The sequence below is a fragment of the Haematobia irritans genome, chromosome 3 (assembly GCF_050003625.1).
Source record: "Haematobia irritans isolate KBUSLIRL chromosome 3, ASM5000362v1, whole genome shotgun sequence".
NCBI classification, from domain to species: Eukaryota; Metazoa; Arthropoda; class Insecta; order Diptera; family Muscidae; genus Haematobia; species Haematobia irritans.
The window spans coordinates 24,088,443-24,114,338 of NC_134399.1; the positions used below are offsets into that span (position 1 = coordinate 24,088,443).

A 25,896-nucleotide genomic window follows, 5' to 3' on the forward strand; every position below is an offset into this window, starting at 1 on the left:
AAAATATGGACCGATGTGGACCAATTTTTGCATGGTTGTTAGAGATCATACACCAACACCATGTACCAAATTTCAGCCGGATCGGATGAAATTTGCTTCTCTTAGAGGATCGGCAAGCCAAATCGGGGGATCGGTTTATATGGGGGCTATATATAAATATGGACCGATGTGGACCAATTTTTGCATGGTTGTTAGAGATCATATACCAACACCATGTACCAAAATTCAGCCGGATCGGATGATAGTTGCTTCTCTTAGAGGCTCGGCAAGCCAAATCGGGGGATCGGTTTATATGGGGGCTATATATAATTATTGACCGATGTGGACCAATTTTTGCATGGTTGTTAGAGACCATATACTAACACCATGTACAAAATTTCAGCCGGATCGGATGAAATTTGCTTCTCTTAGAGGATCGGCAAGCCAAATTTGGGGGTCCGTTTATATGGGGGCTATACGTAAAAGTGGACCGATATGGCCCATTTGCAATACCATCCGACCTACATCAATAACAACTACTTATGCCAAGTTTCAAGTCGATAGCTTGTTTCGTTCGGAAGTTAGAGTGATTTCAACGTACAGACGGACGGACATGCTCAGATCGACTCAGAATTTCACCACGACCCAGAATATATATACTTTATGGGGTCTTAGAGCAATATTTCGATGTATTACAAACGGAATGACAAAATTAATATACCCCCATCCTATGTTGGAGGGTATAAAAATGTTGGCAGGGTTATAGCGTGTAGAGTAGGGTACATCATAGACGTTTATACCAAATACCTTTATAAAAAAAATTACAAAATTGAATTAATTTTTTTTTACATTTTGTTTAAAAATCTTTATCTATATAAAACCTGTATAAAAAAATATGCCTAATATTTAGAATGGATACTTTATATAAAATCAAGTTATCAATACAAAAAAGCTTATTAATCTATCGGTTTTTTGTAAGACCAGTAATATGAAATTTATTGGAATCGTATTAATATCCATTGTGGTTTTGTGTGAGTCGCAGGTTTGATAAAATTTTTCTATAAAAAAAAATATTTACTTAAATTTAAAAAAAACTCTAATTTTTGTTAATTGTAGTTACAGAATGAATATTGTATTGGGGAAAGAGCCAAAGATGTACGTCGACGATGTGCAATTTCTCATAAGGTTGGCCAAGGTATTTGGAATTCTTTTTGGAATCGTAATCAAAATTAGAAATTTCGAATAATAATGTGTTCCTTTGATTTCAGTTGAAATTGATAGATTTTTGCATAGAGCTCATGCTCAAAGCCAGAACGAAAGATGTTTCAGAGCTTGCGTTTTGATTGAATGTAAATATGTAAGTATCAGGATGGAGATATGAAGACTTCTTATGTATAAATATTCCACCAACTTTACCAATGATGGTAAAAGGAGAAACATTTTCTTGTATGCCAATGAGTGCAGCCGTATTCTATTTTTATTGTAATGATAAGAACCCCGCTACTTATAGGAGAGTCCGAACAGTATACCTTAGAGGGTTAGTTACCACTTTTAGATATTTTTCTAACCATATTACTGATGGATTTAACTGCAGTTGTAGAGTGCTTTCTGTTTTTTAGATCAAATTAAGGAATAGAATGTAGAATAACTACTCGGCAAAAATGCCAGAAATAACATAAACTCTCCCTGTACTCTCCCAAAGTCCAATGATATTGGTGGCCATTGTCCAGTAGAAATTGAGCGAGGAACGTTCTTTTTAAGTCATTTTTGATTGACGCGTGCTTAGTGCAATAACGCTGAGTCCTGTTGGAATGTCTACCCAAGACTTCAATATTGTCTTTAGGACATTTTCCCAACAATATTCTGCATTTATTTTCACCCCACTGTCAATGAATACGAGAGAGAAGCAACCATAGGCACATACGGCGGCTCACACCATTACCATCGGCGGTGCTTAGGGTAGGTTAGGTTAGTTGGCAGTCCGATATTTTTAGGCTCAATTAGGCTATGTGCCAGTCGTACTCTCCAAAATGCACCAGGAGCAAAAGTCCAACGGATTGAAATCCGGAGATATTGTACGGTAGAAATTGAGCGAGGACCGTTATTTTTAAGTCATTCTTGGTTGACGCGTGCTGAGTGCAATAACGCTGAGTCCTGTTGGAATGCCCATGGTCTTCGGTCGAATTTTTCGTCTACCCAAGACTCCAATATTGTCTTTAGGACATTTTCCCAACAATATTCTGCGGTCGATGAATACGAGAGAGAAGCAACCATAGGCACACACGGCGGCTCACACTATTACCTTCGGCGGTGCTTTGGGTAGGTTAAGTTAGTTGGCAGTCCGATATTTCAGGCTCAATTAGACTATGTGCCAGCCGTACTCACCAAAATGCACCAGGAGCAAAAGTCCAACGGATTGAAATCCGGAGATATTGTACGGTAGAAATTGAGCGAGGACCGTTATTTTTAAGTCATTCTTGGTTGACGCGTGCTGAGTGCAATAACGCTGAGTCCTGTTGGAATGCCCATGGTCTTCGGTCGAATTTTTCGTCTACCCAAGACTTCAATATTGTCTTTAGGACATTTTCCCAACAATATTCTGCATTTATTTCCACCCTACGGTCGATGAATACGAGAGAAGCAACCATACACAGAAAAAAATATCACCAAAATATTTCCAATTAAAAAGTTAATTGAAGTTGAAAATTTTTTCAATTAATAAATTAATTGATACAATTAACTTTTTAATCATGATAGAAACATTAAGTTAATTAAGTCAATGATGGAAAATTTTAAAATTTTTAATTAAAAAAATAATTGATACAATTAACTTTTTAATCAAATTCGGAAGACTAATTCAGTTAAAAAAAGTGCTGATTTTTTTTTAAATTTTTAATTAAAAATGTATTTCAAACAATCATTTGTTAATCCAAATAAAAACTCTAAGCCAATTCAGAAAGTAATTAAAAATAGTTACCTTTTTTAATTGATAAATTAATTGAGTTTTGCAATCAACATCAATTAAATTTTTAATTGAATCAATTAAAAAATTAATTGAAATTTGCTGAAAAAATCAATTAATTTTTTAATCAAGAATTTTTTCTATGCCCAATTAAAACTGTGATTGATACTATCATTTTCGTGATTGAAGACATTTCAATTAAAAAATTAATTGGATCAATTAATTTGGTGATTGAATCAGAAAAAAATTTTTTTGTGTGTAGGCACACACGGCGGCTCACACTATTACCTTCGGCGGTGCTTTGGGTAGGTTAGGTTAGTTGGCAGCCCGATATTTGAGGCTCAATTAGACTATGTGCCAGTCGTACTCTCCAAAATGCCCCAGGAGCAAAAATCCAACGGAGTGAAATCCGGAGATATTGGTGGCCATTGTACGGTAGAAATTGAGCGAGGACCGTCATTTTTAAGTCCTTCTTGGTTGACGTGTGCTGAGTGCAATAACGCTGAGTCCTGTTGGAATGCCCATGGTCTTCGGTCGAATTTTTTGTCTATCCAAGACTTGAATATTGTCTTTACACAGAAAAAAATTTCACGAAAAATTTTCCAATTAAAAGTTTAATTGAGTTTTAAAAAATATTCAATTAAAAATTTAATTGATTCAACAAATTTTTTAATTGAAACAAAAATCAATCACAAAAATTAATAGTATCAATTAATTTTTTAATTGACCTTCAATTAATTTTTTAATTGACCTTCAATTAATTTTTTAATTGATACTATCATTTCTGTGATTGAAGACATTTCAATTAAAAAATTAATTGGATCAATTAATTTCGTGATTGAACCAAAAAATTTTTTTTTGTGTGTAGGACATTTTCCCAACAATATTCTGCATTTATTTTCACCCTGCGGTCGATGAATACGACCGCGGAGCGACCATCGGCCGTTACGGCGGCCCGCACCAATACTATCGGCGGTGCTTAGGTTAGGTTAGGTTATGTGGCAGCCCGAAACTCTCCAAAATGCACCAGGAGCAAAAGTCCAACGGATTTAGATCCGGAGATTTTGGTGGCCATTGTGCGGTAGAAATTGAGCGAAGAACAAGAATACGAGAGAGTAGCATAGGCACATACGGCGGCTCACACCATTACCATCGGCGGTGCTTGGGGTAGGTTAGGTTAGTTGGCAGTCCGATATTTCAGGCTCAATTAGACTATGTGCCAGCCGTACTCTCCAAAATGCACCAGGAGCAAAAGTCCAACGGATTGAGATCCGGAGATTTTGGTGGCCATTGTTCGGTAGAAATTGAGCGAGGACCGTTATTTTTAAGTCATTCTTGGTTGACGTGTGCTGAGTGCAATAACGCTGAGTCCTGTTGGAATGCCCATGGTCTTCGGTCGAATTTTTTGTCTATCCAAGACTTGAATATTGTCTTTAGGACATTTTCCCAACAATATTCTGCATTTATTTTTACCCTACGGTCGATGAATACGACCGCGGAGCGACCATCGGCGGCCCGCACCAATACTATCGGCGGTGCTTAGGTTAGGTTAGGTGGCAGTCCGATATTTCAGACTCACTTAGACTATTCAGTCCATTGTGATGCCACAGTGTTCAATTTCTCTCTTATCACTGACTGCTTCCCGATTCTATGTTTAGCTCAAGGACACACAAAAAATTTTTTTCTGATTCAATCACGAAATTAATTGATCCAATTAATTTTTTAATTGAAATGTCTTCAATCACGAAAATGATAGTATCAATCACAGTTTTAATTGGGCATAGAAAAAATTCTTGATTAAAAAATTAATTGTTTTCATTGCCAAATTTCAATTAATTTTTTAATTGATTCAATTAAAAATTTAATTGATGTTGATTGCAAAACTCAATTAATTTATTAATTAAAAAAGGTAACTATTTTCAATTACATTCTGAATTGGCTTAGAATTTTTATTTGGATTAACAATTGATTGTTTGAAAAAAAATTTTAACTAAAAATTTAAAAAAAATGTTCATCATCATCATAAACTGACTTAGTCTTCCGAATTTGATTAAAAGTTAATTGTATCAATTAACTTTTTAATTAAAAAATTTAAAATGTTCAATCATTGACTTAATTAACTTAATGTTTCTATCTTGATTAAAAAGTTAATTGTACCAATTAATTTATTAATTGAAAAAAATTTCAACTTCAATTAACTTTTTAATTGGAAATATTTTGGTGATATTTTTTTCTGTGGACAAGGGACCTACTTTTTATAGCCGAGTCCGAGTCTACATTGCGGTGAAACCACTTAGAGAAGCTTTGAAACACTCAGCATTACTGAGGTGGGATAATCCAACGCTGAAAAAATTGTAGGTGTTTGGTCGAAACTGGGTTCGGACCCACGACCCTGTGTATGCAAGGCGGGCATGCTAACCATTGCAACACGGTGGCTCCAAAAAAAAAAAAAAACAAAAAATTGTTGCATCACACATATTATGGGGAATACATCCAAACATAAAATGTTGCTCTTGAAATATGTTTGAGGCAATCATATTCCTTCTATGGGTGCATGGATCAAGAATGTAGACTAGATTCTTGATACCCATATGTAGTGATCTCGGAAATTATGAATCTAATTTTTGCAAGTATTTTATATTTGGCGAGACAATATTCCATATTCCAAAAATAAAATGTTGCTCTTGAAACATATTGGAGGTGATAATTTTCCTGCTCTACGTGTGCTTACTTATTTTCTTATTTTCATTCCCATAAGTTTAATGCCGATGGAACACTAAGACAAGATACTGCCAGGAGAGCTGCTTCACTTCTAAGTACCAGAGATCATTCGAAGGTAAATGCTGCATTCCAAGTTGTTATCTACTGTCAGCATAATACACCGCTTTTGACAAATATGTTAGTTTTTTTCCATAATATAAATTATTGTTAATTAATTAATTATTTTAATTTAATTTTATTTATATTTTGATAGCTGTGATTCTACAGAGGCTATCTATCAATGTGTAACGAAAAATGCTAATTTTCAATTTGCATTGGATGATTATTAGTTTCTTTTTTATTGAAAATAAAATTAAAGAAGAACTTTGCTAGAGTTTTATTGAAATTGTGAGCCTGGTCTTAAAATTAAAAAAAAATATATCATTAATAGTTCACGATTAAAATTTTTATTGAATTTTATTGAATATTCTATTTCAAATTTTACATGCAATAACTGTTTAATCAAAATAAAAATCAATCATATGATCAATTAATTAATGATGAATTTATTTCTAATCAAGTAGATTGCAATTCAAAATGCCAATGAACTGGTCTAATACAAGTAAACCCAAAACACTTTTTAAAACGGTTACCCATTAAATAAAAACAAGTAATTACAAAAATCCAATTAGTCATTAGAAGACCTTCAACAGAACCAGAATGTCTTTCATACCATATCTATTATTAAGTACAGTTTTATTTATTGGCCTTCAGGGAGAAATTTGTCTTTGGGAGCAAGCCCAAGAGGTACATCGCAGATGTGCAATAACGCACAAGGTGAATAACAAATAAACAAATAAATAAAGAAATAAATAAATATTATAATTAAAAATGTTTCAATATAAGTGTGATGTGTAAATGTTATTATTATTATAATTAATTTATTAATATAAACAATTTATATTTAGTTGAAAACGATAGATGTATAAATAGGGAATTTGCCCAAAGTCATACCGAGAAGTATTTTTATGTTAGCCTGATATCAACACAGGCTGGTTTTTCGTCCAAATCAATTACATTATATTAATTCCAATTTTAAATGCGAGCTAATTGGACATGAAGATTAAGGAATTGGTATTATTATGCTATTGAAAAAAAAATGCCAGATACCCATCTTACAAGCCTGACTATACATATGTTTCAGTGTTGGCTAATCCACAATTCCATAGTCTCTGGGTGAGGTGATTCAATTTGGGTCTTATATGCTAATTTCTTATGGAAATTACACACGAGAATCATTTCACCCAATTTGAATCATTTCTTCACCACCACTGTGCATCATCTTCTCATATAGCTACAATCCCTTAATCTTATTTTTTCGTTGACAATTTGTTATTACATTACTGCAACAACAGATTGAAATCTATTTTTAGAGGCATTGCTGAATTCACCTGATTGGTGAATTCGAGCTTGTATATTGATTGGATGTCACTTTGTAAGTGTTGTAAAAATTTTTAGAGTGTAATTATACCATTAATCCTAGTGTCATCGTTGTGCGATTTTAGTGTAAAATTTTCCAAACATCGATGCTTTTTGTGGCAACTATTTATTTAACAATTAACGGCGACAGTTTTTGACAAAATTTTCTATAGAAATAAAACTTTGACAAAATTTTAAATAGAAATAAAATTTTGACAAAATTTTCTATAGAAATAAAATTTTGACCAAATTTTCTATAGAAATAAAATGTTCAGAAAAATTTCAATGGAAAGAAAATTGTGACAAAATTTTCTATAGAAATAAAATTTAGACCAAATTTTTTATAACAATAACATTTTGACAAAATTTTCTATAGAAATAAAAATTTGAGAAAATTTTTTATATTCGTTTTGTTTTGTTTTTGTTGGTTTTGATCTTTAATCATTGTTGTTGTTTTTATGATTTCAGCTTAAAACCATGCATTGACTAAACTACAAGTGTAGCTTAACCAACAGAGGAAAATAATGTTTGTCAAATTTATTTGGGCAAAGCCCTATAGACTGCATGCAAGATGGTTGGATGGACGCACGTTTCGGAATTACCACATTCCTCATCAGCATCCTCTACTTGCAGCAAAACTATCAACCAATTAACAGAATAAATTCAGGCAATTCATTAAACCCAACAATTAACCACACTTGAACCTTCCGAAAAAAAGGTTTTACATGATAGCCGGCTTATGCCGAAATAAATTCGTACAAACATATCTCTTTTCCTTTGACAAAATTTTTCAATAGAAATAAAATTTTCTGTATAAATAACATTTTGTCAAAATTTCTATAGAAATAAAAGCTTGTCCAAATTTTTCTATATAAATAAACGTTTTCTGTAGAAATAAAATTTTGACAAAATGTTCTATAGAAATAAAATTTTGACAAAACATTCTATAGAAATAAAATTTTGACCTAATTTTCTATAGAAATAAAAATTTTAAGAAAAATTTCAATAGAAATAAAATTTTGAGAAAAATTTTTATAGAAATAACATTTTGACAAAATTTTCTATAGAAATAACATTTTGAGAAACATTTCTATTGAAATAAAATTTTGACAAAAATTTTCTAGATATATAAAATTTTGACAAAAATTTTCTAAAGAAATAAAATTTTGACAAAATTCTATAGAAATAAAATTTTGACAAAATTTTCGATGGAAATAAAAGTTTGGCAAAATTTTCTATAGAAATAACATTTTGACAAAATTTTTCTATAGAAATAAAATGTTGACAAAATTTTTCTATAGAAATATTTTATAAAAATAAAATTTTGACATATTTTTCTATGTTGATAGAATTTTCTATAGAAATAAATTTTTGACAAAATTTTCTACAGAAATAAAATTTTGACAAAATTTTCTATAGAAATAAAATTTTGATAAAATTTTTCTATAGAAATAAAATTTTGGCAAAATTTTCTATAGAAATAATATCGTGACAAAATTTTCTATAGAAATAAAATGTTGGCAAAATTTTCTCTGGAAATAAAATTTTGGCAAATTTTTCTATAGGAATAAAATTTTGACAAAATTTTCAATAGAAATAAAAATTTGTCAAAATTTTCTATAGAAATAACATTTTGACAAAATTTTTCTATAAAAATAAAATTTAGACAAAATTTTTATAGAAATAAAACGTTGACAAAAGTTTTCTATATAACTAAATTTTGTCAAAATTTGTCTATAGAAATAAAATTTTGACAAAATTTTCTATACATATATAATTTTTACAAAGTTTTCTATAAAAATAACATTTTGATAAAATTGTCTATAGAAATAAAATGTTGATAGAATTTTCTATAGAAATAAATTTTTGACAAAATTTTCTACAGAAATAAAATTTTGACAAAATTTTCTATAGAAATAAAATTTTGATAAAATTTTTCTATAGAAATAAAATTTTGTCAAAATTTTCTATAGAAATTAATTTTTGACAAAATTTTCTATAGAAATGAAATGTTGACAAAAATTCCTATAGAAATAAAATTTTGGCAAAATTTTCTATACAAATAAAATTTTGTTAAAATTTTCTATAGAACTAAAATTTTGACAAAATTTTCTATAGAAATTAAATTTTGTTAAAATTTTCTATACAAATAAAATGTTGCCAAAATTTTCTATAGAAATAAAAGTTTGACAAAATTTTCTATAGAAATAAAACTTTGACAAAATTTTCTATAGAAATAAAATTTTTACAAAATTTTCTATAGAAATAAAATGTTGACAAAATTTTCTGTAAAAATAAAATTTTGACAAAATTTTTCGATAGAAATAAATTTTTGACAAAATTTTTCTAAAAAATAAAATTTTGACAAAATTCAATTTCTTTGAAAATTTTAATTTTTTATTTCATACAATCTAAAATAATTAAAATATTTAAAATTCGACTCATTTCAAGGGATATTGACACACCCAAAAAATTGTCGGTAATAAGAGGGACCAATCATTCATTCATTCATTCGAAGAAAAGAAATTTTTAAGTAACCACAAAAATATGATCAAAAAATTTAATCCATTTGTCCTGGAGCATTTTGGGGAGTAAGTTTGGTACTAGAAGTTGGGAGCCACCGTGGTGCAATGGTTAGCATGCCCGCCTTGCATACACAAGGTCGTGGGTTCGATTCCTGCTTCGACCGAACACCAAAAAGTTTTTCAGCGGTGGATTATCCCACCTCAGTAATGCTGGTGACATTTCTGAGGGTTTCAAAGCTTCTCTAAGTGGTTTCACTGCAATGTGAAACGCCGTTCGGACTCGGCTATAAAAAGGAGGTACCTTGTCATTGAGCTTAACATGGAAACGGGCAGCACTCAGTGATAAGAGAGAAGTTCACCAATGTGGTATCACAATGGACTGAATAGTCTAAATGAGTCTGATACATCGGGCTGCCACCTAACCTAAACTACAAGTGTAGCTTAACCAACAGAGGATAAGAATGTTCGTCAAATTTATTTGGGCAAAGCCCTATAGACTGCAAGATGGTTAGATGGACGCACGTTTCGGAATTACCACATTCCTCATCAGTATCCTCTACTTGCAGCAAAACTATCAACCAATTATCAGAATAAATTCAGGCAGTTCATTAAACCCAACAATGAACCACACTTGAACCTTCCGAAAAAAGGTTTTGCATGATAGCCGGCTTATGCCGAAATAAATTCGTACAAACATATCTATTTTTCCTATGCCACTGTCAAATCATCGATTTGAGTGCAGTTGGCTGGGTTTATTTCGAGCGTGCTTCCTCTTTTTATACCCTCCACCATAGGATGGGGGGTATATTAACTTTGTCATTCCGTTTGTAACACATCGAAATATTGCTCTAAGACCCCATAAAGTATATATATTCTGGGTCGTGGTGAAATTCTGAGTCGATCTGAGCATGTCCGTCTGTTGAAATTACGCTAACTTCCGAACGAAACGAGCTATCGACTTGAAACTTGGCACAAGTAGTTGTTATTGATGTAGGTCGGATGGTATTGCAAATGGGCCATATCGGTCCACTTTTACGTATAGCCCCCATATAAACGGACCCCCAAATTTGGCTTGCGAAGCCTCTAAGAGGAGCAAATTTCATCCGATCCGGTTGAAATTTGGTACATGGTTTTAGTATATGGTCTCTAACAACTATGCAAAAATTAGTCCACATCGCTCAATAATTATATATAGCCCCCATATAAACCGATCCCCCGATTTGGCTTGCGAGGCCTCTAAGAGAAGCAAATTTCATCCGATCCGGCTGCAATTTGGTACATGGTTTTAGTATATGGTCTCTAATAACCATGCAAAAATTGGTCCACATCGGTCCATAATTATATATAGCCCCCCTCTAAACCGATCCACCGATTTGGCTTGCGAGGCCTCTAAGAGAAGCAAATTTCATTCGATCCGGCTGAAATGTGGTACATGGTGTTGGTATATGGTCTCTAACAACTATGCAAAAATTAGTCCACATCGCTCAATAATTATATATAGCCCCCATATAAACCGATCCCCCGATTTGGCTTGCGAGGCCTCTAAGAGAAGCAAATTTCATCCGATCCGGCTGCAATTTGGTACATGGTGTTAGTATATGGTCTCTAACGACCATGCACAAATGGGTCCACATCAGTACATAATTATATATAGCCCCCATATAAACCGATCCCCCGATTTGGCTTGCGAGGCTGCTAAGAGAAGCAAATTTCATCCGATCCGGCTGAAATTTGGTACATGGTGTTAGTATATGGTCTCTAACAACCATGCAAAAATTGGTCCACATCGGTGAATAATTATATATAGCCCCCATATAAACCGATATCCAGATTTGACCTCCGGTGCCTTTTGGAGAAATAAAATTCATCCGATCTGCTTGAAATTTGGTACGTGGTGATCGTATATGATATTTAACAACCATGCCAAAAGTGGTCCATATCAGTCCATACTCATACATAGCCCCATATAAACCGATCCCGAGATTTGTTTTTGTAGCCACTTGGAGGAGCAAATTTCATCCCAGTCAGTTGAAATTTGGTACATTGTGCTAGTATATGGTCGTTAACAACCATGCCTAACTAGATCCATATCGGTCTATAGTTATATATGGCCCTCAGATAAATCGATCCCCAATCACACAAAAATTGGTCCATATCAAGTTCATAATTGTATATAGCCCCCATATAAGCGACCCCCATATTTCAATTCTTGCTCTCTACGTACCGTGCAAAAAGTCCATATCGATTCGTAATTATTTGTAGACTTAACTATACATAACTTTTTTGTCTAATATAAACCACGTATGGACTAACTCACAATTTAGAAAACGATGCTAAGAAGTATTAAGATGCCACAACCCAAGTAATTCGATTGTGGATGACAGGCTTTCGTAGAAGTTTCTACGCTATCCATGGTGGAGGGTACATAAGATTCGGGCTGGCCGAACTTACGTCCGTATATGTATAGTTGTTAGAGACCATACACTAGCACCACGTACCAAAATTTCAACCGGATCGGATGAAATGTGCGCCTTCAAAGAGGATCCGCAACCCAAATCTGGGGAATGGTTTATATATATAATTATGGACCGATGTGGACCAATTTTTGTATGGTTATTAGAGACCATATAATAACACCATGTACCAAATTTCAGACGAATCGGATGAAATATGCTTCTCGTAGAGACTCCGAAAGCCAAATCTGGTGGTTCGTTTATATGGGGGCTATACATAAAAGAGGACCGATATGACCCATTTGCAATACCGACCGACCTACATCAATAATATCTACTTGTGCCAAGTTTTAAGTCGATAACTTCTTTCGTTCGGAAGTTAACGTGATTTCAACAGACGGACGGGCGGACATGCTTAGATCGACTCAGAATTTCACCACGACCCAGAATATATATACTTTATGGGGTCTTAGAGCAATATTTCGATATGTTACAAACGGAATGACAAAGTTAATATACCGCCCATTCTATGGTGGAGGGTATAAAAACCACATGGTTTTTTCGTTGCATTTTGTGTTTTGTCAAAGTTTTCTCATATTATTTTCAACATCATTTCGTCAACATTTTGGCAAATTGCAAGAAATTCACCAACAATTTGAAGTTGTATTGAAGATGAGCTGTTTCAAGTCAAGTTGAATTTATGTTGATAATTACATTTACCCTCAAACTGAAAAGTTGTTGCATTTGAAAAACGCTCATCCTGTTTTTATTGGGGAAGTATGTACTTTTTTTGCGTGTATGTATCAGCTTCCACAGAGTTTAGGATTCGAGAGCGAGGATTTCCTCACTTTTGTGATGATCATTGTTGGCATCTTTTTGGCCTTGGTAACAACGTTATCCATTATGTTTTATATTCGCAAAACAATGGTGGTGTTAATAAATAAACATATAAATAAAGGGACCTTAACAATAATATCTTTGTTTGTTTACACTTAAAAATATTCCAACCGGAAGTGTGTTATTGGTTAAAACTCAGATTTTGTTGACATAATTTTACCAGAGACAGGTTTGCATGGGACCCATTTTATTAAATTCTATAAAAAGGAACTGTCATATATTTTTGAACATTATATAATCAACAGTTATTGGAGAAATCAGTTATGAAGACCATTTACATCTACTTGATTTCAATTTTCATGATGTGTGAAAGTCAATTACATGGTCGCCAGGTATAGTTTTAATATTGTAATTAATTATTAAGTAAAATTGATCAATTTCCTATGGTATTTTCAGAGAGAATGGTGTTTGGGAGATTTTGCAAAAAATGTTCTTGACACATGTGCAGCTAAAAATAATGTGGGAGATGGTAAGTATGTTTGAAATTATAGATTTTTCAAATGAAATTCTTTTGGACGTATATGGCAGAAGGACGTTACCCAGCTCTAAATGATAGATTAGGTTAGGTCAAGAAAAAAACGTTTATTTGCATGACTATATTAATTCCTAAAATATTGGTTGTTAAACCCACATTTTCGAACCTTCGATGGCCCAAATTTCGGGCCAATTTTGGCCCAAAAACGAGTTTTAGTAAGAACGACTCTAAATACTGCTAGGCCTAATCTTATATGGCATGCCCCATGATTTGCATATCTGAAAATATTAAAAGGTTTGGCTAAAATAGCTTCCAATTTAAATCATGTCATTATAGCCACCACCCTGGGATGGTGTTGGGGGTATAATAAGATTGCCATTCCGTTTGTTTGTTTTCCACTATATAACAGGTTGGCTGATAAGTCCCCGGTCTAACAAAGAAAAACACATTTTTTTGTCAAAATTCTTTTTATACCCTTACCATACACCATAGGATGGGGGGTATATTAACTTTGTCATTCCGTTTGTAACACATCGAAATATTGCTCTAAGACCCCATAAAGTATATATTCTGGGTCGTGGTGAAATTCTGAGTCGATCTGAGCATGTCCGTCCGTCCGTCTGTTGAAATCACGCTAACTTCCGAACGAAACAAGCTATCGACTTGAAACTTGGCACAAGTAGTTGTTATTGATGTAGGTCGGATGGTATTGCAAATGGACCATATCGGTCCACTTTTACGTATAGCCCCCATATAAACGGACCCCCAAATTTGGCTTGCGAGGCCTCTAAGAGAAGCAAATTTCATCCGATCCGGCTGAAATTTAGTACATGGTGTTAGTATATGGTCTCCAACAACCATGCACAAATTGGTCCACATCGGTCCATAATTATATATAGCCCCCATATAAACCGATCGCCGGATTTGGCTTGCGAGGCCTCTAAGAGAAGGAAATTTCATCCGATCCGGCTGAAATTTGGTACATGGTGTTAGTATATGGTCTCTAACAACCATGTAAAAATTGGTCCACATCGGTCCATAATTATATATAGCCCCCATATAAACCGATCCCCCGATTTGGCTTGCGAGGCCTCTAAGAGAAGCAAATTTCATCCGATCCGGCTGAAATTTGGAACATGGTCTTGGTATATGGTCTCTAACAATCGTGCCAGAATTGCTCCTTATCGATCCATAATTATATATAGCCCTCATATAAACCGATCCCCAGATTTGACCTCCGGAGCCTCGTGGAAGACCAAAATTCATCTGATTCAATTGAAATTTGGAACGTGGTGTTAATATATGGCCTCAAACTCCCGTGCAAAAATTGGTCGATATCGGTCCATAATTATATATAGGCCCCATATAAACCGATCCCCAGATTTGACCTCCAGAGCCCCTTGGAAGAGCAACATTCTACCCATTCGGTTGAAATTTGGTACGTGATGTTAGTATATGGTATCCAACAACCATGCAGGAATTGGTTCCTAGCAGTTCATAATTATATATTGCTCCCATATAAACCAGTCCCCAGATTTGACCTCCGGTGCCTTTTGGAGAAGCAAAATTCATCCGATCTGCTTGAAATTGGGTACGTGGTGGTAGTATATGATATTTAACAACCATGTCAAAAGTGGTCCATATCAGTCCATAATCATATATAGCCCCCATATAAACCGATCCGGAGATTTGGTTTTGGAGCTTCTTGGAGGAGCAAATTTTATCCGAGTGAGTTGAAATTTGGTACATTGTGCTAGTATATGGTCGTTAGCAAGCATGCCTAACTAGGTCCATATCGGTATATAGTTATATATGGCCCTCAGATAAATCGATTCCCAATCACACAAAAATTGGTCCATATCAAGTTCATAATTGTATATAGCCCCCATATAAGCGACCCCCATATTTCAATTCTGGCTCTCTACGTACCGTGCAAAAATTCCATATCGATTCGTAATTATTTGTAGACTTAACTATACATAACTTTTTGGTCCAATATATATGTATACCACGTATGGACTAACTCACAATTTAGAAAACGATGTTAAGAAGTTTTAAGATAGATACCACAACCCAAGTAATTCGATTGTGGATGACAGTCTTTCGTAGAAGTTTCTACGCAAGCGTACATAAGATTCGGCCTGGCCGAACTTACGGCCGTATATACTTGTTTATTATTCAACATAGTTCCCTTCAAGAGCTATACAACGATTATAACGACCTTCCAATTTTTTGATACCATTTTGGTAGTACTCCTTCGGTTTTGCCTCAAAATAGGCCTCAGTTTCGGCGATCACCTCTTCATTGCAGCCAAATTTTTTCCCTGCGAGCATCCTTTTGAGGTCTGAGAACAAGAAAAAGTCGCTGGGGCCAGATCTGGAGAATACGGTGGGTGGGGAAGCAATTCGAAGTCCAATTCATGAATTTTTGGCATCGTTCCCCATGACTTGTGGCACGGTGCGTTGTCTTGGTGGAACAACACTTTTTTCTTCTTCATATGGGGCCGTTTTGCCGCGATTTCGACCTTCAAACGCTCTAATAACGCCATATAATAGTCACTGTTGATGGTTTTTCCCTTCTCAAGATAATCGATAAAAATTATTCCATGCGCATCCCAAAAAACAGAGGCCATTACTTTGCCAGCGGACTTTTGAGTCTTTCCACGCTTCGGAGACGGTTCACCGGTCGCTGTCCACTCAGTGGACTGTCGATTGGACTCAGTAGTGTAGTGATGGAGCCATGTTTCATCCATTGTCACTTATCGACGGAAAAACTCGGGTGTATTACGAGTTGACAGCTGCAAACACCGCTCAGAATCATCAACACGTTGTTGTTTTTGGTCAAATGTGAGCACCCATTTTGCACAGAGCTTCCGCATATCCAAATATTGATGAATGATATGACCAACACGTTCCTTTGATATCTTTAAAGCCTCTGCTATCTCGATCAACTTCATTTTACGGTCATTCAAAATCATTTTGTGGATTTTTTTTATGTTTTCGTCGGTAACCACCTCTTTCGGCCGTCCTCTGCGTTCACCGTCCTCTGTGCTCATTTCACCACGCTTTAATTTTGCATACCAATCAATTATTGTTGATTTCCCTGGGGCAGAGTCCGGAAATTCATTATCAAGCGAAGTTTTTGCTACCACCGTATTTTTTCCCTTCAGAAAACAGTATTTTATCAAAACACGAAATTCCTTTTTTTCCATATTTTTTCACAATAACAAAAGTTGCTTTACAAAAGACCGCCTATCTCACAAACTGATTGACTTACAGATGTCAAATTTTGACACGAATCATTTGAAGGTTGGTACTATATAAAAACAAGTATATACAGCACTAAGTTCCGCCGGGCCGAATCTTAAATAACCACCACCATGAACCAAATATTAGGGTTTCCTTTGAAATTTCAGGAGGGCTTGAGGACTTGAGGACACTTCCCGAAGATAAATTTAAAGATTTCACCTATGAGGACTATATCAGATTCTGGATTTAGAAGAACCATTTTTGTTTGAATTTTAGAGGAATCATTAACATCTCTTGTAAGTGTGCAAGAAAATTATAAAATAACGTCTTGATTTGAAATCTTAAATCTGTAGAAGTAAAATCTGGAAATTTTACATTGAGTTTCAAGCAATTTTCATGATCAGTGCGCCTTCTACACCCTCAAGAAGTGAAGTCGGTCTATATGGAGGCATTACCAAATGGACCGATAAAAACTTAATATGATACACGTTTTTGTGAGCCTAAAATACCAGAATATTTACAATTTCAGGCAAATCGGATAAAAACTACGGTTTCTAGAAACCCAAGGAGTTAAATCGGGAGATCGTTCTTATGGGGGCTATACTAAAATATGGACCGATACTCACCGTTTTCGGCACACCTCGTTATGACCCGAAAATACTTCTAGATTTCAAATTTCAGGCAAATAGGATAAAAACTTCGGATTCTAGAAGCCCAAGAAATAAAATCGGGAAATCGGTCTAAATGGGGGCTATACCAAAACATGGATCGATACTCACCATTTTCGGCACACCTCTTTATGGTCCTAAAATACCTCTAGATTTCCAATTTCAGACAAATTGGATAAAAACTACGGTTTCTATAAGCCCAAGACCCCAAATCGGGAGGTCGTTTTATATGGGGACCATACCAAAACATGGACCGAAACTCACAATTTTTGGCACACTTATTTGTGGTCCTACAATACCTCTAGATTTCCAATTTCAGGTAAATTGAATAAAAACTGCGGTTTCTATAAGCCCAAGAAGTAAAATCGGGAGATCGGTCTATATGGGGGCTATACAAAAACATGGACCGATACTCACCATTTTGGGCACACGTATTTGTGGTCCTACAATACCTCGAGATTTCAAATTTCAGGCAAATTGGCCCAAGAAGTAAAATCGGGAGATCGGTCTATATGGGGGCTATACCAAAACATAGACCGATACTCACCATTTTTGGCACACCTCTTTATGGTCATAAAATACCTCTAGATTTCAAATTTCAGGCAAATTGGATAAAAACGATTTCTATAAGCCCAAGACCCCAAATCGGGAGGTCGGTTTATATGGGGACTATATCAAAACCTGGACCGATATAGCCCATCTTCGAACTTGACCTGCCTGCAGACAAAAGACGAGTTTGTACAAAATTTCAGATCGATTGCTTCATTATTGAAGACTGTAGCGTGATTACAACAGACGGACAGACGGACAGACGGACATCGTTATATCGTTTTAGAATTTCTCCCTGATCAATAATATATATACTTTATATAGTCTTTACTACCCGTACACAGATTTTAGATATTTTCACCTTTATATTACACACTCTTATTTGGTGTGAATGAACTGACCAATAGAACTCGATTGAATTTGAAAACAGTCATCCCTTCAATGCAAGAGTAGCTGTACTTTGTTTTATTTTGTTTCTCAATTTGCAAACAATCATGAAGTAAATTGTGAAATTTGTTCATGGATTTCTTGTTTTCGTCATTAAAACATTCCCTATAGCATTACTTGAGCCCAGTTCTGTAGCTAGTAATAGTACGCCACAAAAACATATTTTGGGAACTAGATACCTTTTTATACCCTCCATCATAGGATGGGGGTATATTAACTTTGTCATTCCGTTTGTAACACATCGAAATATTGCTCTAAGACCCCATAAAGTATATATATTCTGGGTCGTGGTGAAATTCTGAGTCGATCTAAGCATGTCCGTCCGTCCGTCTGTTGAAATCACGCTAACTTCCGAACGAAACAAGCTATCGACTTGAAACTTGGCACAAGTAGTTGCTATTGATGTAGGTCGGATGGTATTGAAAATGGGCCATATCGGTCCACTTTTACGTATAGGCCCTATATAAAGGGACCCTCAGATTTGGCTTGTGGAGCCTCTAACAGAAGCATATTTCATCCGATCCGGCTGAAATTTGGTACATGGTGTTGGTATATGGTCTCTAACAACCATGCAAAAATTGTTCCACATCGGTCCATAATTATATATAGCCCCCATATAAACCGATCCCCAGATTTGGCTTGCGGAGCCTAAAACAGAAGCAAATTTCATCCGATCCGGCTGAAATTTGGTACATGGTGTTGGTATATGGTCTCTAACAACCATGCAAAAATTGGGCCACATCGGTCCATAATTATATATAGCCCCCATATAAATCGATCCCCAGATTTGGCTTGCGGAGCCTAAAACAGAAGCAAATTTCATCCGATCCGGCTGAAATTTGGTACATGGTGTTGGTATATGGTCTCTAACAACCATGCAAAAATTGTTCCACATCGGTCCATAATTATATATAGCCCCCATATAAACCGATCCCCAGATTTGGCTTGCGGAGCCTAAAAGAGAAGCAAATTTTATCCGATCGGGCTGAAATTTGGTACATGGTGTTGGTATGTGGTCTCTAACAACCATGCAAAAATTGATCCACATCGGTCCATAATTATATATAGCCCCCATATAAACCGATCCCCAGATTTGGCTTGCGGAGCCTCAAAGAGAAGAAAATTTCATCCGATCCGGCCGAAATTTGGTACATGATGTTGGTATATGGTCTCTAACAACAATGCAAAAATTGGTCCATATCGGTCCTTAATTATATATAGCCCCCATATAAACCGATCCCCAGATTTGGCTTGTGGAGCCTCTAAGAGAAGCATATTTCATCCGATGCGGCTGGTATATGGTCTCTAACAATCATACAAAAATGGGTCCACATCGGTCCATAATTATATATAACCCCCATATAAACCGATCCCGAGATTTGGCTTGCGGAGCCTCAAAGAGAAGCAAATTTCATATGATCCGGCTGAAATTTGGTACAAGATGTTGGTATATGGTCTCTAACAACCATGCAAAAATTGGTTCACATCGGTTCATAATTATATATAGCCCCCATATAAACCGATCCCCAGATTTGGCTTGCGAAGTCTCCAAGAGAAGCAAATTTCATCCAAGCCGGTTGTAATTTGGAACATGGTGTTAGTATATGATCTTTAACAACCGTGCCAGAATTGGTCCATATCGGTCCATAATTATATATAGCCCCCATATAAAACGTTCTCCAGATTTGACCTCCGGAGCCTCTTGGAAGAGCAAAATTCATCCGATCCGGTTCAAATTAGGAAGGGGGAGGGGGGGGGGGTTAGTATATGGTCGCTAACAACCATACCAAAATTGGTCCAATCACACAAAAATTGGTCCATATCGGTTCATAATCATGGTTGCCCCTAGAGCCAAAAATAATCTACCAAAATTTTATTTCTATAGAAAATTTTATCAAAATTTTATTTCTATAGAAAACTTTGTCAAAATTTTATTTCTAGAGAAAATTTTGTTAAAATTTTATTCGGTTCATAATAAAATTTTCATCATTTTCAAAATTTTATTTCTATAGAAAATGTTGTCAAAATTTTATTTCTATAGAAAATTTTGTTCAAATTTTATTCGGTTCATAATCATGGTTGCCACTCGAGCCACAAATAATCTACCAAGATTTTATTTCTATAGAAAATTTTGTCAAAAGTTTATTTCTATAGAAAATTTTGTTAAAATTTTATTTCTGTAGAAATTTTTGTCAAAATTTTCTTTCTATAGAATATTTTGTCAAAATTTTTATTTCTATAGAAAATTTTGTGAAAATTTTATTTCTATAGAAAATTTTGTTAAAATTTTATTTCTGTAGAACATTTTGTCAAAATTTTATGTCTACTTTGTCAAACTGAATTATATACGTATTGGATCGATCTTTTTTGATTTAATATATACCACGTATGGACTTACATACAATTTAGAAGATGGTGTTAGGAGGTTTTAAGATACCTTGCCATCGGCAAGCGTTACCGCAACTTAAGTAATTCGATTGTGGATGGCGGTGTTTAGAAGAAGTTTCTACGCAATCCATGATGGAGGGTACATAAGCTTCGGCCTGGCCGAACTTACGGCCGTATATACTTGTTTGGATTCTACACTACCTGTAGTATAAAACGGAGCCAGCTCAATAATGGTAGAATTACATACTATGCGTTCAATGCGTACAATGCGTCCGATAATTGAAGAGTTGAAAATTCTCTTTGAAATCAAAAGCTCGAATAGTCTGCCGCAACCAGAAAAAAATCAACCCTTCCATCAACGCACGGATTGATGCAGGGTGTGTAATTCAACCTTAAGGCATTTCCAAAAGCTAATTTGCGGAACTAGATGTTGGTGGCATTTGGTTACTCTCGTGACTACACACAAAAAAAAATTCTGATTCAATCACGAAATTAGTTGATTTAATTTTTAATTGAAATGTCTTCAATCACAGAAATGATAGTATCAATTAAAAAATTAATTGAAGGTCAATTAAAAAGTTAATTGATCCAATTAAAAAATTAATTGATACTATTATTTTTGTGATTGATTTTTGTTTCAATTAAAAAATTTGTTGAATCAATTAAATTTTTAATTGAATATTTTTTAAAACTCAATTAAAATTTTAATTGGAAAAATTTTCGTGAAATTTTTTTCTGTGTAGAGGGTACCTTTAAAGAAAACACACATCTTTAGTTACAAACATTTGATATGAAGTAAGGCAACATAAACTATAGCTGTGGTCGAAAAGAAAAAAATCGCAAACATTTTTAATTCTATTATTTCGTTTTGTTTCTATTTATTTTCAGTGGAAATTAATAGACTTTTACATGGAAATTCGGCAAAGAATAGAAATGAGAAATGCTTTCGTGCGTGTTTCTTAAAGGAATGTGATTACGTATGTATATTTATTTCATTAAACGAAAAGTCATGTTTTTGTAATACATAGTTTATTTTTTTTTTTTGAGATCTACAATCACTAAAACATTTAATTATATATCTCTCTTTACAGTTTGAAGGTTATGGAGGTTTCAAAGTTGATACTCCCCAAAGACTGGCAAATCAAATATCACTACGGAATTCGTCAAAATATGGAATTGCGAAAAAGATAGTAGCAACCTGTATTTACATTACACCAGATCCACATTAGTATGCATATTGTATAGTGGTGTATATATATTATTAATCAGGCCCTAAGTCGATGTTTTGTACCGACACATAACAAAGATGCAGCTTCTTTAACCCTTATATTATGTTGGGGTCATTTGATGACCCTCATCGTATTTTTCATCAGCGTATTTCTTACTGTAGGAATATAAATAAAAGTTCTTACTAGTCAGTGCATAAATTGTTGACATGTAATGAATTCTTGCTGAGTAGTAAGAAATTTTAAATATATTTTACAGTAAGACATGCGTTGATGAAAAATACCATATGGGTCATCAAATGACCCCAACATAATATAAGGGTTAAAATAAAGATATTGTTTAGGGAGTTTTCCAGCTTTACATCTAGGCTCTATAATATTAGCCTTGGGATATAGGTCTCATTTATCGAATTTTTATTTTCTATTTACAATTTATTAACATAGCTATGATTTTATCAGTTAAAAATATTTTCTTAATTAGAAAAAAATTAAACCAAAGAAAAATTAAAAGCTACGAAAAGTTTTTTTTTCTATATTTCAAACTTTTTTTATAGTTAAACCAAAGATTCAATATCTCATTTAAATCTACCTCACTTCAAAGGAATATGATCTTAACTTAGATACGGAAATTTTAAAGATTCTTGTCCTAAATTTAATGAAAAAATTAAAGCAAAAAGTATACTTTTGTTTTAAATAAAGCTTCCTTAGTCTGATTTGACTACTTTAGACCCGCCAATTTTTGCTCCATTCTTTTGGTAAAGGTCAACATCTCCAGATGTTTTTCTAGCATGGAAATCCATATATAACACAAAATAGCTGTTGAAAAAAAAAAATATTAATAAAATAATTTGTTTTCTCTTTACAGTTGTGACACTGCAGAAAATTTATTCAAATGCATTAAACTTAATTCTCCATTTCCGTTGACATTGGATGCTATATACTAGGCTGGATTTGGATAATTTTCTGAATTTTTCGTAAATGTATTTTATTATTTTATTGTAAATATTACAATATTAAATATTATTTATTAATTAAATATATTTTTCGATATTAATTTTATTTTTATTCTGTGGATAAATAAAATATAAAGAAAAAATGTCTTTAATATTTAACATGACATATGTATTTGGATATTTGAAAGTTTTTTTATATACCCTCCACTAGAGGTGTGCACGTGAGTAATATTTTACTCACGCACACTCACGGACTCACGCACGCTCACGAAAAGAAAATTTGTACTCACGCTCGAAAATCTTTTAAGTGTCGTGACTCACGAAAAATGTCGTGACTCATGAGTGACTCAAGATGAGTAATTTACCTATAGAACCTGACAGAAAATATGTACGGATGAAAAAGACTGTTTTTCATATGTTTGGCTATAAACATTATATGTTTGGAACACAAATTTTTAAACACAATATTTTTGGGTGCAAGCAAATAATGTTCATAAACTAGCATAACATGTTTGGGACATATATGTTAATATGTTAGAACATATTATGTTTGGGACATAAAATGTTTGTAAATATAATATGCTTGGATGCAAACATATATTAATTTAGAAATAGCCTATAAACATATATGTGTTTAGTAGCTTGGAGCGCTATTTAACAGGGAGCGATATTGAATTAAGTTGGTGGTTGTTGCTTGTTATTACAAAATTAACATTTTATTTTTCCTTGGGCAATTTATCAGCTACTTCTTTGATCCTTACAAACTGTGTGGTCCGCTGTTCGAATCCCCGTCCGGCAAAAGGTAAAATTAAAATAAAAAAATCATAAAATTGAATAATTTCTTCTACAATGTTTGTATTACAGAAAAAGGTGCTAAGAACTAAAAAATCTCGTGGAAGTGAGAAAGATGTGGGGGAATATACAATTAGGCAGAAACAAAATTTTGAGCATTCAGGTCGAAAACCTATGTTGTTAGCACCTATATTACCTGTTTATTTTCATAATTCATTATGATTGTAAATATATAAATAAATAAATAAAATTTTGAGCACAATATTGTTTGGGAGAATTTTTTTTAAGCATATATTTTTGGGTGCAAAATGCTTCCAAACATATTATATGTTCACATAATAACATATTGTTTTTTGGAAGACAACATTATTGAAATACAAAATGTTTGGAACTTAGACTACCCAAACATATATTGTTTAGACCAATATGCTTTCAAACATATTATATATTGGAAGAGATCAAACATATAAATGTTTGGGCAATAGCCAAAAATATATATGCTTGAAGCAAAATATGTTTGGGAGTATATGTTACAGAAGCGATTTTTTGTGAGGGTGTGAGTAGGATTAAAATCGAGAGCGTCATGAAACTTTTAACACTTAGGATGTCACTAAAATTATACATGAATTGAACTCGTAAGCATTTTATGTTCGTAAGCGGGATTATTTTCGTGAGCGTGTTTTTTTCCGAAATTCGTTACTCACGCACATTCACGAAGTTATTATTTTCGTTGGTTTGGTTGGTTAATCATGCTCACGCTCACGCACGCCGTTATCATCAGCGTGACTCACGCGTGAGTCACGAACATTTTCGTGAGTCACGACAATTTCGTGTCACGTGCACACCTGTACCCTCCACCATAGGATGGGGCTTATATTAACATTGTCATTCCGTTTGTAACACATCGAAATATTGTTCTAAGACCCCATAAGGTATAAATATATTCTGAGTCGTGCTGAAAGTCTGGGTCGATCTAAGCATGTCCGTCCGTCCGTCTGTTGAAATCATGCTAACTTGACATAAGTAGTCGTTATTGATGTAGGTCGGATGGTATTGCAACTGGGCCATATTGAACCAATTTTACGTAACAGGTTGGCTGATAATTCCCCGGTTTAACACATAGATGGCGTCGCTAGTATTAAATGCATATTATTATACCCTGCGCCACACTGTGGAACAGGGTATTATAAGTTAGTGCATATGTTTGTAACACCCAGAAGGAGACGAGATAGACACATGGTGTCTTTGGCAATAATGCTCAGGGTGGGTCCCTGAGTCGATATAACCATGTCCGTCTGTCCGTCCGTCCGTCCGTCTGTCTGTGAACACATTTTTGTGATCAAAGTCTAGGTCGCAATTTAAGTCCAATCGCCTTCAAATTTGGCACATGTTTCTAATTTGGGTCAGAATAGAACCCTATTGATTTTGGAAGAAATCGGTTCAGATTTAGATATAGCTCCCATATATATTTTTCGCCCGATATGCACTAATATGGTCCTAAAAGCCAGATTTTTGGCCAAATTTGGTTGAAATTTTGCACAGGGAGTAGATTTAGCATTGTAGCTATGCGTGCCAAATTTAGTTGAAATCGGTTCAGATTTAGATATAGCTCCCATATATATCATTCGCCCGATATGCACTTATATGGACCCAGAAGCCAGAGTTTTATCCCGATTAGTTTGAAATTTTTCACAAGGAGTACAATTGGCAGTATAGTCACGTGTTCTAAATTTGATTGAAATCGGTTCTGATTTAGATATAGCTTCCATATCAATTTTTCGCCCGATATGGTCTTATATGGCTCTAGAAGCCAGAGTTTTGGCTCAATTTGGTTGAAATTTTGCACTAGGAGTACAATTAGTAATATAGTCATGTGTGCCAAAGTTGATTGAAATCGGTTCAGATTTAGATATAGCTCCCATATATATGTTTTTCTGACTTCGACAAAAATGGTCAAAATACCAACATTTTCCTTGTTAAATCGCCACTGCTTAGTCGAAAAGTTGTAAAAATGACTCTAATTTTCCTAAACTTCTAATACATATATATCGAGCGATAAATCATAAATAAACTTTTGCGAAGTTTCCTTAAAGTTGCTTCAGATTTAAATGTTTCCCATATTTGTTTATTAAAATTGTGTTCCACCCTAGTGCAT

The 25,896-nt window shown here is 34.2% G+C and overlaps 2 protein-coding genes across 2 annotated transcripts; both read left to right on the forward strand.

The window, feature by feature from the left end:
- The first annotated feature begins 926 nt into the window (after positions 1 to 926).
- LOC142230742 (uncharacterized) lies at positions 927 to 6,025 on the forward strand. The gene is made up of 5 exons (XM_075301371.1): positions 927 to 1,021; positions 1,096 to 1,174; positions 1,248 to 1,336; positions 5,700 to 5,839; positions 5,916 to 6,025. The coding sequence occupies exons 1-5, from the start codon at positions 968 to 970 to the stop codon at positions 5,989 to 5,991; spliced, it is 438 nt and encodes a 145-aa protein (XP_075157486.1). The 5' UTR covers positions 927 to 967; the 3' UTR covers positions 5,992 to 6,025.
- Positions 6,026 to 13,245: 7,220 nt separating this feature from the next.
- LOC142228098 (uncharacterized) lies at positions 13,246 to 22,989 on the forward strand. Its single transcript, XM_075298411.1, has 5 exons — positions 13,246 to 13,327; positions 13,392 to 13,464; positions 21,659 to 21,747; positions 21,862 to 21,998; positions 22,862 to 22,989. The coding sequence occupies exons 1-5, from the start codon at positions 13,259 to 13,261 to the stop codon at positions 22,938 to 22,940; spliced, it is 447 nt and encodes a 148-aa protein (XP_075154526.1). The 5' UTR covers positions 13,246 to 13,258; the 3' UTR covers positions 22,941 to 22,989.
- Positions 22,990 to 25,896: the final 2,907 nt, after the last annotated feature.

Coding starts and splice junctions, on each gene's coding strand:
- LOC142230742 (XM_075301371.1), top strand. CDS start 968: ATGAAATTTATTGGAATCGTATTAATATCCATTGTGGTTTTGTGTGAG. Junction 1,022..1,095: donor TGGTTTTGTGTGAGTCGCAG/GTTTGATAAAAT, acceptor TGTTAATTGTAG/TTACAGAATGAATATTGTAT. Junction 5,840..5,915: donor ACACCGCTTTTGACAAATAT/GTTAGTTTTTTT, acceptor ATATTTTGATAG/CTGTGATTCTACAGAGGCTA.
- LOC142228098 (XM_075298411.1), top strand. CDS start 13,259: ATGAAGACCATTTACATCTACTTGATTTCAATTTTCATGATGTGTGAA. Junction 13,465..21,658: donor TAAAAATAATGTGGGAGATG/GTAAGTATGTTT, acceptor ATTTATTTTCAG/TGGAAATTAATAGACTTTTA. Junction 21,748..21,861: donor TCTTAAAGGAATGTGATTAC/GTATGTATATTT, acceptor CTCTCTTTACAG/TTTGAAGGTTATGGAGGTTT.